Source organism: Malus sylvestris, chromosome 5 (assembly GCF_916048215.2).
Source record: "Malus sylvestris chromosome 5, drMalSylv7.2, whole genome shotgun sequence".
NCBI lineage: Eukaryota > Viridiplantae > Streptophyta > Magnoliopsida > Rosales > Rosaceae > Malus > Malus sylvestris.
In genome coordinates this window covers 25,520,603-25,536,408 of record NC_062264.1, presented here as the reverse complement: position 1 = coordinate 25,536,408, position 15,806 = coordinate 25,520,603, and the positions used below count along the sequence as shown (strand labels likewise).

The 15,806-nt window shown below is 40.1% G+C and overlaps 1 protein-coding gene across 1 annotated transcript; it reads right to left on the bottom strand.

Annotated features, from left to right (window-relative positions):
* Nucleotides 1-3,610: 3,610 nt before the first annotated feature.
* LOC126624508 (protein DETOXIFICATION 45, chloroplastic-like) lies at nucleotides 3,611-14,090 on the bottom strand. The gene is made up of 9 exons (XM_050293574.1): nucleotides 13,889-14,090; nucleotides 13,619-13,782; nucleotides 13,359-13,430; nucleotides 13,071-13,258; nucleotides 12,951-12,976; nucleotides 12,254-12,333; nucleotides 4,574-4,693; nucleotides 4,290-4,347; nucleotides 3,611-3,889 (listed from the first exon to the last, which is right to left on the bottom strand). The coding sequence occupies exons 1-9, from the start codon at nucleotides 13,929-13,931 to the stop codon at nucleotides 3,744-3,746; spliced, it is 897 nt and encodes a 298-aa protein (XP_050149531.1). The 5' UTR covers nucleotides 13,932-14,090; the 3' UTR covers nucleotides 3,611-3,743.
* Nucleotides 14,091-15,806: the final 1,716 nt, after the last annotated feature.

Sequence of the window (15,806 nt, the reverse complement as noted above, 5' to 3'; positions counted from 1 at the left end):
TAACACTTTCTGTTGTACCAAAATCCTCGCTGATTTTGTGCATCAACATTTGGCGCCGTCTGTAGGAACGATACTTATTCCCACTTTCTTTAGCTTTGTCAAGCTGGTTTCCACCGTTCTTACAATCTCTTTTGACCAGCCATTCCTCTCTAACATGGGGAACGAAGGAAGCCACGGCACACAGAATGACACCCATCTTGCACCTAATGCGAAACAATGAAAGAATGAAGGAAAGAAGCTCACTCTTCACGCTAAAGTCGAGGAGCTGGAGGCTCAAAACAACAAGATAGCAATAAAGAATGAGATCCTCCAAGAACAATATGAGAAGCTCTTCGAGACGTTCTACGAAACTAGGCGTACTCAAACACGCGAGCTTGTTGCCCCTGTAGACATCAACCATCATCTGGGTGCCCCCTAACACGGAGGGTCACCTTCCTTCGACATGGGTATCCCTGATGAAGAGCGAGCTAATCATCAAAACATTGATCAACATGAGACTTCTCTCAACCCAGCTGCTTCGACCCGAAGCAGGAGAAGTGGAGGAAGACACTTCCTTGCAGAAGGGTTGGAAGGATCGAAAGCCGTTTATCGTGACTGCCGAGACTTCCTAAAGCAACGTCGAGATAATCCCTTCAACATAAGCTCGAAAATCAATGACCCAAAGGTTTCTGAAAGACTCGGTCCCCTTTCACGACCCAGGCCAGCTGCTCATCTAAGGAAGAAACGACAGGTCCCAGATGAACATGAAGGTACAGGGGACTCGGAGGTATTCCGACAGACTAGCCTAGAAGTTTGTAAGGCGAGTCCAAGGAAAAATCACACGCTCTTGCTCAAACATTCCTATATTCAAGAGACGATAGAGACTTACAGAAGAAAATTCCAGTGGTACATGACTCCACTCAGGACCCCCTTGTCTTACAACTCCTTGAGGAAGTAAACAAGTTGAAGGCCGAATGTCAGGCCAAGATACCTGACTGGAACCAACCCATGCTTAGTCCTCTCACAAGGAAGATCCTCGACAACCCCCCTTTAAGCGAAGACAAAACAAAAGCTTTGTTTACAACTCTATACTGGAAGGGAGGACTCGATTGAACACCTTAACCTCTTTGAGTTCACCATGGCATATCGGATACATACCGATGAAGAGCAATGTCTTTTCTTCCCTTTCACGCTCTCTGACGGAGCTCTAAACTTGTACTGTCGTTTTCCACCCGAGACAGTAGACTCATTTGAGGAACTAAGGAAACTGTTTGTCTCTTAACACATCTTCCAGATCGATCGCTTACATTCTGTAGATGACTTGTACACTATTCGCCAAAAGCTGGACGAGTCACTACGAGAGTATGCCGGTCGCTTCAGCCATGAGTATTCTCGCTGCGCTAAGGCATATGACAAGACCGTCCTCAAAGCCTTCACGACAGGCCTATGTGATTGTTTCTCCAAGTACATGATCAATGCCAACACTTGGAAGACTTGCTCTGAGGTGATGGCACAAGCTTACAACCATACCTCTGCCGAAGCAAGGACATACCAAGGGAACCCCCATATGGTTAACCCTTATCAACAAGTAGGAAGTGGAAGTCAAGTTCTACCAAGTGAGAATATCTTGGCCATTCAGACACCCATTGCATCATCTCCTACCTTATTTAGCTACTCGCTAAGTCACCAAATGTATTTATGTCTTGGTAAGAGGAAGGATTTTTACTCTCAGCAAGCCCATTACAACAAGAGGGATAAAAGTTCGTATCAAGACAACCAGGGGTGAACGTACTGTTGACTATTATGACTATGGGTCCAAGCCTCACTCTTTCAAAATGGAGGACTAGGTACTGAAAGAAATGCTATTATAAGAAGGCATACACATCACAAATGTTTTGACTCACAACCGTTTGAGATCTTTTGTCACACAAGCCATTCGGTAAATATTTAAAGAAGAGGGAATTTAGACAACTTCTTTTCAGTCTTTTGCATTCCTAGCACTGGAACACTTGGTCTACGCTGACCTACCTCTATACTCCAACTCAGAGCTTCAACATGCATACTTTGACACAAAGTATGTGATACTAAGTGTTACAACCAACATGGTTCACATATCGAAAGCATGGATCCCTTCATGAATAGCAAAACATTCATAAGCATCACTCATGTCAATCAACATAAACGTCATACATTCCAACACATTCATACATAAGCCAATTGTGCTTCGAAAGGGTTCAACATACTTTGTGTCATTCGACATTTGCTACAATGTGCCTTGACACCTTGCCCTTGGTCTCACCAACTAGGTGATGAAGGAACTCATCTTCATGCCACCAACCAGGTGATGAAATGTACAACCCGTACTCTAATATTATTTGGCAACTTGCCACGCTTATCACCAACCAGGTGAAGAAGGAACTTACCTTCGTACCACCAAACAGATGATGAAATATACAACTCGTACTCTAATATTATTTGGCAACTTGCCACTTTTATCACCAACCAGGTGAAGAAGGAATTCATCTTCATGCCACCAACCAGGTGATGAAATGTACAACCCGTACTCTCCTTCATGCCACCAACTAGGTGATGAAATGTGATGAAAGGTGATGAAGGAACTCACCTTCGTACCACCAACCAAGTGATGAAAGCAATTCACCATTCATTCCAACAACCAGAAGATGAGTGGTACAACTTGTACATGTGAACTCCTAGCATTCACAAATAATCAAAAACCCTCAAGCTTTACAACTCAACTAGGGGAGCACTTATACCTAAAAAGAGTTATAGTCACCAACAAAGTCTTATTGCCAGCCAACAACGGCTTCAATGCATGGTATACGAAAATCAAGCTCTTTAGCCCTCTTGCATCTGCTTCAGACATTTCAATGCATGGTATACGAAGATCAAATTTTAAGTTAAATTTGATTTAAATAATTTTCTTTAATTATTGTAGATGTTAGATTTATTTTTGGGCTGTCGAATCTTTTTTTTTTTAGTGTTAGATTTGATCTCATTTCAGCATGACTGTTAGATTATAAGTAAAAAACAAAAAAAAAAGTTTGAAATATGATAGTTTGGTAGATCCAAAATAATTTAAGCCAAACTTAAATCCTGGTGAGAATCTAGCCCAGAAGAGATATATTTTCTCCCCATGGCTTATTTTAGCCCAATGGTTGGAGATTGTTTGGGAGGCTTTAAAGTTTATATTTTAAGTTTTATCTCATGAATTGGAGATAGTCTTAAGGAATTTTGAAGTCTTTTTGTTTTATTTTATGTTGTTTCGACAAGTGCGTAGATTTCAATTGAATTCGCTTTCTAGTTACCAAAAAGAAAGTATGTTATACCATGGTCACGGGGTTTTCGAAGTCTTTGTTTAGCTAGAAACTTTAGCACCAGCTTCCATCGCAGCTTCCGGTGTCTGGAGCGCCAAACGCCAACGGCATGCCTCGTTGTCAAGCGTTGGGGATTTGGGAGGATCGACAAAGGAAGGAGTGAATTTGTTGAAGTCAAGGCCAAGAGAGACGTATCCAAGAAGTAGAACCTACATTGTTTCCAGCAGAACAATCATGTCCTCATGAAGACTTTAGCCCCTGGGGTCTTCTAACGGAAGTTTGGAATTGGACCGTAATTGCTAACATGACTCACCACGTATTTATTAATAACTTTTTCCCCACGAGTATCGCATTAAAAGAACGGTAAACTGGAATTTACAAGAATATATACCAAGTAATATTCGGGTCTTTTTTCGTACCCAAACAATATTAATGAAAATAAAAACTGTAATCATATAATACAAATATTGAAACAAATGCGCAATTCGCAGCTGAAACCTCTCTTCGGCTTGTGGGAGTTACTCGGCGTATGATGCCATTCAATCGAATTGATTTTGCCAATCTCAATTGGCTAGCTGGAAAAAGAAGTGGATTATGCAGTTTTAGGCACATTCTAAAAGCTGGAAACATGTTCATAGTTCATATCAAATCGTCTCTCTAAATTTTAAATAAGATTTTGAAGGGGAAAAAAGATGCCGCGGTGACAACATTAACTTTCATACAGCTTCATCGGCCTATTCCAACTAGTCCGTCAAAAGCTAGAGTGAAAATATTTTGCAGTTTACGAAAAAATAAAGGAAAATGTTATTAACACTTCAAAAATCTCATTATACATTATTCACAAGTGTATTTTTCTTTTCAAATTTAGAAAGTTAGGAGTGTAGAATAAAAATTTTGGAGTGCTAATAATAATTTCTAAAATAAAACGGAAAAATACAGCATTAGAAGAATTTTGAATGTCCACAGTCCACTAACCTGAGGTGTCTGGATATCCCTGTGCACGAACCACCACGGGCCTGATTTTGACAGATATCTGAAAAGAGAACAAAAGAAAAACAAGGATACGAATAAGCGCCAACAAAGATAGTGATGATGCTGATAAACGTAAAAATCAAATCCGAATAATCATTTGGCCTTTTCTAATGGAAAAATAAGCAAATGCCCCGTATTCATATTTTAGCAATAGAAGCCTCAGATATATTATCATCAGGGGTTATAAACCAGCCACTTACTTAAAATTTGGCATGGTATATTATTACCTGGCATAGCCGCGACTGCGCGCAAGCCATGAAGAGAGTCAAACCAAGCCAAACTCCATGAAGGCCAAAAATGGAAGGAGCATATAGCAAAAATGCGGAAGATATTGCACCCACTACCATCTATTAATAATAGAAATTTTGTCAACAACAAAAACAGATTACGTGCACTTTCATAAAGTAATAATAAAGACATGACTGAATAACTTCGGCTTTTCTAAGATCATTTCCAACTGAAGGGTCCAGAGGGTCAGAGCGCTGAAAATAACCCGAAAATCGTTTCCAACCGAAGGTTAGGCAAAGGGCTCGTGGGCCCCACGAAATCTGAAAGGGCTAAAGGACCAACCGGTTGACCCAATCCAGCCAGCCAGCCAATCCCGGGATGGCCAGAAATTCTAGGCCAAATTTCAAATGCAACGGCTAGCTGATGTCAGCTAGCCGTTATTTTTTAATTTTTTTTACACAATTTTTTTCCTATAACTTTTATTTTATTTTTCTATTACTTCCTATAACTTCCATTTTACAAAATTTGTTTTATATTTTTTTTCCTATAACTTCTATTTTACAAAATTTGTTTTATTGTAGGCCTATTTGATTGAATGATCTAAGGTTTAGAGAGAGAGGGGAGGCCGGCAATATTGAGGGAGAAGATAGTGATTTAATTGTGAGGTATGTTTGATTCACCCCATTGTGCCATTATTTATAGTAGTAGGATAGGTAAAAACCTTTCTCTTTAGGATTACAACATTTAATAGGTAATCAACTCCTAATAGGAATATAAGATACATTTCCTTATCTACTAGGATTTACACAATCACATTCATATTCTAAATATGATTGCAACACTCCCCCTTGAGTGTATAAATACTCAACAAAACATCGTATCAAATCTTCAGCAGATAAGGTAGAATAGTTGATGAAGTCATCGGCACAATAGGTGATTCTGAGTCTCAAAATTCACAAAAACCTCACTATGGTAAAATTCACAAAAAACCTCACTATGGTAAAACCTAAGGCATAGGGAAAAACCATAGACTCAGGAGAAAAGTTAGAAGTATGCATAATGTCTTAAACAAACGTCAAACAGGACGAAAGTAGTGAACTCAACGGAGTATGATCATCCCAGGATGGGTGCCTCATTAAAACCTCGTTACCTAGCAAAAACCCAGTGGGAAAAATGCTCCTAATCATAAGAAAAAGAGTACATTACGATCATGTGAGTATGCTTCTAGATACTCCCTCTGAGTTAGACATAACTTCTAAATAAGAGAATTACAAGCAATTCAACTCAGATAATTTACGTATATTGATTCCTTGAACAAGCTTTTGAAAAGTATACTTGGGCAATGACTTGGTGAAGAGATCGGCCAGGTTGTCTTGGGAATTGATTTGCTTGACTTCAATGTTCTGATGCTGCTGTTGTTGGTGTGAGTAAAAGAACTTCGGCGTTATGTGCTTGGTGTTGTTTCCTTTGATGTATCTTTTCTTCAACTGCTTGATACATGCTGCATTGTCTTCAAAGATCGTCATAGGAAGGTCAACAACTGATGTAAGACCACTAGTGCTTCGAATGTGTCCCATAACTTCTCTCAGCCAAAAGCACTCATGCGATGCTTCATGCAGGGCAAGAATCTCAGCATGGTTCAACAAAGTCGTAACTAGCGTTTGCTTGGTAGACTTCCAAGATATAACGGTGTCTCCAACAGTAAAGACATAACCTGTTTGAGAACGTGCCCTATGTGGGTTAGACAGATATCCAGCATCTGCATAACCAACAAGGCGAGAATCAATCCAAGAACCATAGGGGGTGGCAACACTGGAAGATTCATGGGTATAGAACAAGCCCAAATCCGTAGTACCCTTGAGGTAGTGGAAAATGTCTTTAACACCATTCCATTGCCTGTGTGTGGGCACATTGTTGTATCTTGCCAAAAGATTCACAGTGAAGGAGATGTCAGGTCTAGTGCACTGAACCAAGTATAATAAAGCCCCAATTGTACTTAGGTAAGGAACTTCGGGTTCCAAAATCTTTTCCTCATCCTCCTTTGGACGGAAGGGATCTTGTTTAGCATCTAGAGTCCAAACGACCATAGATGTACTCGATGGCTTCGCTTTATCCTCATTAAAAGGACGCAACACATTTTGGGTGTAGTTTGATTAATGTACTAGGATTCCATCCGAACAATGCTCGATCTCTAGGGCGAGACAGTATCAAGTTTTTCCAAGATCCTTCATCTTAAATTTCGATTGCAAGTGTGCAGCAATTTCTTCAAGCTCTGCGGGAGTCTCGATGAGGTTCATGACATCGACATAAATTGCAACGATTGCAAATCCAGAATATGACTTCTTTATGAACACGCATAGGCATAATTTGTTGTTCACATAACCCTGACTTGTCAAATATTCACTCAGACGGTATACCACATCTGCCCGAATTGTTTCAATTCGTAAAGTGACCTCCTCAACCTAATTGAGAGAGTGATTTATGGTCTAGAACTATTTGAACCAGTCAATGGAAGTCCTTCTGGAACTTTCATGTAAATTTCCGTATCTAGATCCCCATAAATATACTCGGGTACCACATCCATAAGCTGCATATTCAGATTTTGGGAAACTACCAAACTGATTGGGTAGCGGAATGTTATAACGTCCATTAGGGGGGAATACGTCTCCTCGTAATCAATCCCAGGACACTGAGAGAAACCTTGCGTTCCGAGGCATGCTTTGTATCTTACTATTTCATTCTTCTCATTACGTTTTTTCATGAAAACCCACTTGTAGCCAACGGGCTTCACGCGTGGTGGTGTAAGAACGATAGGTCCAAACACTTTACGTTTCGCGAGCGAATTGAGTTCGAACTAGATTGCTTGTTTTCAGTTTGACTAATCGGTTTTACATCGATATTCATCGACGGAACATGGTTCAATGTCATCGCTAAGCATGATGTCAGTAACTACTGAGTACGTGAATGCATAGTTGATGATCATCTTATTCCTATTCCAAACCTCATCCAATACTGCGAAATAGATCGAAATCTCATGATTCTCGAGAGGCTGACATGTTTCGTCTGAAGCATAATCGTAATCTAGAATAACCTCATACGTTGGAACGAATGAGTGAGCGATGATCGGATTCAAACTAGGGTCACTAATTGGTGTCATCTTCTTCTTCTGGGGTTGTGAATCATTTGAACGAAGGAGTCTACCATGCTTCAGGGTTGGAGCAGATGATTAGCTAGCCGCTAATGTACCTTGCCGTATGGAAGGTGTGGCCTCCCTACCTTCCGGGATGGTCCGGCCTTCCCAAGTGGGTTGTGGACGTATGCAGGGTACATCTATCCTTACAGGTGCATTTGCAGCGGGTATATGTTATCTTGTCTCCTTTGTTAGATCATTAAAAGCATCCTGCATGCTTTGAGCAATGCTCTGAAGATTTATAATTTGTTGCACCTTAGTTTCAGACTAGGCAGTGCGAGGATGTAAATGAGAAATAGTGGGAGCATACCACGATAATTCGCGGCATTCTACGAGGAACGTTAGCATGCTTATCTCCCCATAACGACGGGAAGACTGTTTCATCAAAGTGACAATCATCAAAATGTTCGGTAAAGAGATCTCCTGTCAAGGGTTTTAAGTAACGAACAATTGATGGCGAATCATAATAGACATAGATTCCCATTTTTCTCTGGACCCATTTTGGTATGTAGCGATGACGTTATTAGCACATAAATGGCGGACCTAAACACCCGTAAATGTAAGACGTCAGGCTCGCATCCAATGACCAACTGTAACGGTGAATGTGGTTGAGTAGCGGTGGGCCTCAGGCGGACCAACATAGCTACGTGCAATATTGCATAGCCCCTGACAGATACCGACAATTTAGTTCTCATAACCAAAGTCATAGCTATCAATTGAAGGTGCTTTATAAAAGCTTCTGCCATGCCATTTTGGGTGTGAACATGGGGTACATGATGTTCCACATCAATCTTTGCTGACATACAATAATCGTTAAAAGTCTGTGACGTAAACTTTCCAGCGTTATCCAATCGAATCGACTTTATCGGATAATCAGGGTGGTAAGCACTAAGCTTAATGATTTAGGCCAGGAGTTTAGCAAACGTGGCGTTACGTGTGGACAACAGGCAAACATGTGACCATCATGTTGATGCATCAACCAACACCATAAAGTATCTAAATGGTCTGCAGGCTGGTTAGATAAGTCCACAAATGTCCCCTTGAATCCTCTGAAGAAACTTAGAGGGGTCATGAATAATCTTTGTATATGAGGGTTGAGTATTCAATTTCCTTAAAGAATACGCTTTGCATGGTGGGAGTCCAACATAGGGATGTAACTTATGTCCGTGTGAAGATTTGAGGATACGGCGCATCATGTCACATCCATAATGTCCTAAACGGTCATTCCAAAGCAACAAAGTGTCCTGGAACTCATGCATAGGGTCAGCCACATTGTGGGCTTCTATGCCGCAAATGGTTGTGATGTACAACCCACTCGGCAAACGTTCCAACTTCTCGTGAATACGTTTCAGGCCATATTCATATGAGGTAATACAAAGAAATTCATAACCATTATCTTCAATGGTTTCAATATGACATTGATTATCTCGAATATCTCTAAAACTCAACAACGTTCTTCTGGAATGTGGATAATAGAGTGCCTCATTAATGGTCAAGATTGTACCATTGGACAACATGATACATGCCTTTCTGTATCCTTCAATCAAGTTGGATGAGCCTGAGAGAGTTGTCAAATGAGCTTTCTTGGGTATTAAGTTAGTAAAATAGTGTCGTTCACGCAAGATGTTATGCGTGGTTGCACTATCTGCCAGACAACTAACTTCCCCACTAGACATACCTAGAAATAAATTGATTGAATTGGTCACATGTATAAATATAAGTCTATTCATTCAATTAAGCAATTCGAGAAAATAATATCCATTCAAATAACAATCCATAATTCAAAACAAACCAAAACCATACAAATTATTCCAAATACTTAGAAAAATTGTTCAAAATTAAACCATAAACCTAGAAAAATAGGGGAGGTAAGGCTGACCACTTCTAGTGGATTCGGCCACTAAGGGTAAACACCCTAAAAACATGTCTAATTTATTCATCCATAGGAGCTTAGCCTCCTGAAATTATGACATCTCCATTGATGTAGTTGCATCTTCCAGACGATCCACATGTGCAAAGTTAGACTCACAACAGGAATGACACTTGGCAATAGCCTCAGGGGAAGCTCAGTATACGCGTGACCAATGATCCCTTGATCCACGGCGATAACACATGTCTAGTTCAGTAGAACCAGGTTGAACAGAAGCTTTGCCCTTGTTTTTGAAGTTTAGGTTCATAGAGGCGAGTGATGGACGATGCTGGGGCACATTTATTCCCTTAGGTGCAACACTTTATTGACCTTGGGTCTGTGGTGGGGCTTGCTCCCATTGCCACGGCTACGACGATTCTTTTGTCATTGATGGCTGCTAGAATTAACCACATGCGCTTCAGGCGCGGCGTTCAAGCCAATTAGTCGAGCTTGATGATTCTTCATCAAAAGTTGGTTATGCTTTTCAGCAATAACTAAAACAGAGATCAAACCCAAAAACTTGGTGAATTTTTGTGCTCTATATTGTTGCTGCAGGACAATATTAGTGGCATGGAAGGTTGAATAGATTTTCTCCATTGATTCGGTTAGTTCCACTTTTCAGAATTTCAACAGTGAACGAATTCTACAAACTTCAGAGTTGTATTCATTCACGGACTTAAAGTCTTGGAAACGAAGATGCTGCCAGTCATGTCTTATTTCAAGCAAGTATATGTCTTTATGGTGATAGAAATGGTAGGCCAGAGCAAGCCAGAAGGTGCGTGGGTCCTCATCAGCGAGATACTCAGTCTACAGTGCATCATGGATGTGTCTTCGAATGAAGATTATTGCAGTAGCCTTCTGAGTTTCATCAACAGGTTTGTCGGCGATAGGTGTTTCAATGGTGGCTCTAATACCCTTTGCAATCAGATGGAGCTTCACGTCTTGAACCCACTTCAAATAGTTTCTTCCAGAGACTTCTAGAGCAGAGAAATCGAGCTTGTTCAAGTTCGACATGTCCCTAAAACAGAGGGAAAAACATGATTAGTCATATGGAAGCCATAGACATATATCATAGAACATACAAGTTCTATAGACATGTATTGGTTTAATTTATACATGAAAATTGCAGGTCTCATGTGGTATCTTTTGAATGGGGGATAGGTGTTTCAATGGTGGCTCTAATACCCTTTGCAGTCAGATGAAGCTTCACGTCTTGAACCCACTTCAGATAGTTTCTTCCAGAGACTTCTAGAGCAGAGAAATCGAGCTTGTTCAAGTTCGACATGTCCCTAAAACAGAGGGAAAAACATGATTAGTCATATGGAAGCCATAGACATATATCATAGAACATACAGGTTCTATAGACATGTATTAGTTTAATTTATACATGAAAATTGCAGGTCTCATGTGGTATCTTTTAAATGAAAACTTCAGGTTTCAAAGGCACTAAATTTAAAACTACAAGTTCAATTTAGTTTTTATGAACAATTAGTTCATAATGAGAGGTTCCTGCGAGAAACACATAATGCAATATACTAATTTAAATATAGTGGATTTGAGGTTCTTCAGGAACTCAAGTGTGAGAGCTTCGTTACTACAAAAGTATGTCACGGTTCAAAGTATAAAAATAAATTATTGAATCGTTAATGTCCAAAAGTGATCTTTAGGTCAATAATTTTGGATTCATTATCAGATTAATGGATTGCAGGTCATTTTTAATTAATTCAATAAATCGGGCCATACGGGGTCGATTGTAGAAGCTAAATAATATTATTGGATCGAAAATATAGCCCCAAAAATATTTGGGCTCGGGTTGGGTGCCTTGAGTAAAAGGCAAGGCCCAAAAAGGCCTTGGGAGTGGGTTGCAGGCTACCGGGGGAAGGGGAGGGGTGGGAGAAACCCCAGCAGCAGCTAGGTTTCAATTTTTGTCCTAAGGGAGGGCACGGCATAAGGCCCAGTGAAAGCTAGCCTATGTGTTTGGTGCAAGAAGCCCAGCCGCATGGGTTGGCTGTAGGTGATGCGCGGAGTAAGTTGCAGGGATCAAGCCCAACCTTGTGCGTTGGCGTGGAGGAAACAGGTCGTGACGCTGGCCAAGGTGCTGGCTGTGGGACTGGGCAACACAAAACCTAACAACCATAAAGTTGCTACGTGCAAGGGGAAAATCCCAGCCAATCTAGGTTGGTTGAATGGCGTGGGCCATGGTGCAAATAGGCAAAGGGCTTCAAGCCCATCAGATTGACCCCAAGCCGAGGCCTGGTTTTTGCATGCATAGTGATGGTGCGGTGGGTGTGCCACACCATGTCTAATTTCCCTTTTTTTCAAAATCCCTTAGGGTTGAGGAAACACTAAATATGCTTCTAATTTAATTTTATACATTGACTCACATATTCCACATAACAATTTAATTGTGCGATGCATGAAACAAATATATGAACATATACAATATATATATATATATATATATATATATATATATATATATATCGAAAGGAAAATATAAACATAGAGGGGTTCATGCATCATGGGGAATGTTTTCATGCTTCGTGGACGTTTCAAATATCTTCTTTTATTTAAACGCACCTGATTAGCATAAAACAAAAATAAGCCTTTGAATTTGGTGGAAGATAGCCTCCTCATACGATGCGTCCATTCTTCAACTTCTGGCAAGAGCGTGCTGATAACGTGTTATAGGCCTATTTGATTGAACGATCTAGGGTTTAGAGAGAGAGAGGGGGCCGTCAATATTGAGGGAGAAGAGAGAGAGTGATTTAATTGTGAGTTGTGTTTCATTCACCCCATTGTGCCATTATATATAGAAGTAGGATAGGTAAAAACCTTTCCCTTTAGGATTACAACATTTAATAGGTAATCTACTTCTAATAGGAATATGAGATACATTCCCATATCTACTAGGATTTACACAATCACATTCCTATTATAAATATGACTGCAACATTAAATTTGTTTCATATATTTTTTAAATTCTATTTTTTTTCCTCTAACTTCGTAAGCCATTATACAACATTAAATTAAATTAAGTAACATGAAACAACATTTTAAATAATAAATTATGTTTATCCCTATGGCCCTTTGGCCCTCGGTTGGAAACGGTTTTTTGTGACAAGGCTAAAATGAGCCTATGACCCTTTAGTCCTCGGTTGGAGATGAAGGTAAATATGACCATGTACTGTTCATTAAAATATTAATATCATAGAGGACCAGAGGGCTAAAACAAACCCTCTGGCCAGCCTGAGATGGTCTAAATGAGCAAGCTTACCATGGAGCGAGCAGCATATGCAAAATCTGAAACACCATAATGGAGGCCATAAAAAACGTAAGCTAGAGCATTCAAACGCTGACTAGCACTGACAAACTGTGGAAAATTAAACATCATTACCTATGTTCAAGACATCTGCATTTGCATGAATCTAGACTAATATACCGCCAAACATAAATTTGAGTACGTACCAATATCCCAGATCTAACAATAGCTAATACTTCAGGATCGTTGGTGAACAACGTAGCTAGAGAACCAAAAGGTACTCCCAAAATTACAGACAAGGAAATACCTGTGAACAATCCTATCTGAAAAAAACATTCACGTAAATTTATCGTTTTTGAAATCAAGAAACTACATATGCAATGTAACAAAACTACACCACAGATAAGTCAATAAAACAAATACCTTTAACACAGAGTCAACAACTTCTTTCACAATTTTGTATTCACCTTTTGATAAGTAACTTGCAATCAGGGCCTGCAAATAGAGACATTTTAGCTTCATAACTTTGATGCCATATACAAAGACACAATTCTTCAAAAACTCCAACTCAGAGAAGACAAATATCAGTGAATTTAGTGAAACTATACGTAGGCTTCACATGTTGATTCAATAATGGAAACAAGTAGATACAGACTACCATGATAAAAAGAGCGAGTCCATACCTGACCAGATGCAGCCATTGCATCAGTTAAAAGGGATACAGCCAACCATACTTGAATACATATCTGATGAGCAGCCATAGCTATTGGACCTTGACGAGCCACCATTGATGTTCCCAATGTCAAGGTCGTAAGACAAGCAATAGTTCGTCCAAGAAGAAAGCCACCTACACCATCGCAGAGTTGTTACCAAAAGCAATTAGGTAACAAACTTTGAATATGAAGACGAGAGAATTATCGCTGGGGTAATGAAAGAACTATTGCTTGTCTTACAAGGCAAGGCATGTCGCCTTCCATTTTCCTCTCGGACGTCCATGGCTCCATATCCTTTAGACGTCTTACATCTTGATGTATGGGGCCCCGCTCCTATTGTGTCTAATTTTGGCTACAAGTACTATTTATCTATGGTGGATGATTATTCAAGATTTGTGTGGTTGTTCCCTCTTGTTCGTAAGTCCGATGTCATGACTACCCTTGTTACTTTCAAACTCATAATTGAAAATCTTTTGAATCGCACTATTAAAGTATTACAAACGGATGGTGGTGGTGAATTCACTAGCCTTGCATTTCGGCATTTTCTTCGTGATCATGTCATAACACACCAACTCTCTTGCCCACATACGCCACAACAAAATGGTATAGTTGAGCGCAAACATCGCCATGTTACCGAAATAGGACTATGTCTCCTTGCTCAATCTCATATCCCGCAAACGTTTTGGGTGGAAGCCTTCACAACCGCCGTATTTCTTATAAATCGGTTGCCTCTTCATAATCTTGGGAATGTTTCTCCTTATGAAAAACTATTTGCCAAAGTTCCTGATTACCGATTTCTTAAGACGTTTGGGTGCACATGCTTTCCCCACTTGGTTCCTTACAACAAACATAAGTTAATGCCCAAGTCCATCCCATGTGTCTTCATTGGTTACGACCAAGGAAGAAAAAATCGATAATATCGGCGATATTTCGCCGATATTATCGTTTTTTTGGGGGTCCGATATTTTTTTAACTATCCAAATGATTTTCGTCAAAATATCGCGATATTATCGATAATATTGATAATATCGCGATATTTTCGATAATATTGATATTTTGGCACTGTGCTAATCGGAGAAGAACGCCGAAGCTTCTACAGCTTCGGCCGACTGTAAAAGACCTCCTCCATCAGAACCTTGAAGGGGAACTGCGGATCGGCGGCGACTCGGGATCTCTACCCATTAAGAAACATACCCAGAACTCCGAATCTTGAAACCGACGACGATGAGAGACATTGAAAGGGTGGTGGTGCGGAGCACCCGAGTCGGTGAGAACACCGGATCTCAACGCACCCTCTCGAAATACCGCAGCAAAATGCGGTTTGAAAGCAGCTGCATGTGGGATCTGAAAGATGAAGGAGGATGATCGTCGCTGGGGGTGGGTAGGAGGACATGGCCGGATCGGGAAATGACGCAGGGGGGAAAAGAAAAAACAGAGGAGAAAGCAAAAAGAAAAACAGAAGAAGAAGAAAAAGAAGAAAAGACAGAGGAACAGACCGAGAAGGGAAAAACAAGAGAAAACAGGAGGAGGAAGGGGGAAAGGGCAACCGACTCCAGCCGAAGCCAGAGTCGGCGCCGGAGAAAATGAGGTGAGAGAACGAGAGTTCGAAAGAGAGATAGAGTTGAGAACTGAGAGAGAGTGAGGGGTCCGAGAGGGACTCGGGAAAAGAGAGAGAGAGAGATAGGGTTAGGGTTAGTGGTCTGCCACGTGGCAGCGTGACAGAGAGTGAGAATCAAGATGGAGGGTCCACATTAGATTAGGATAAAGGACTCAATTGCACAATTTATATAATTTCAGGGAAAGAGTGAAAATATAGATTAATCTAGGGGTCCAGATTAGATTAGGATAAAGGACTCAATTTCAAGGAAAAAGTGAAAATATATAATTTCAGGGAAAGAGTGAAAAATTTGAAACTTAAAGAGTGAAAAATTTGCCAGGTCGCTATATAATCAACTTAAATCAGTTAAATCCATCATGCAATGCATTTCCTTCCAATTTTTTGTGATAAACTAATAGATAATTGACTAAATAAACATCCTGCAAAGTTTCATTAAAAATTTCCAAGTTTTTCTTACAATTTCCGTGGTTTCCATGTAATTTTTATCGATATCGATATTATCCCGATATTTCCATCGATATTTCCGTGTTTTCGGACTAC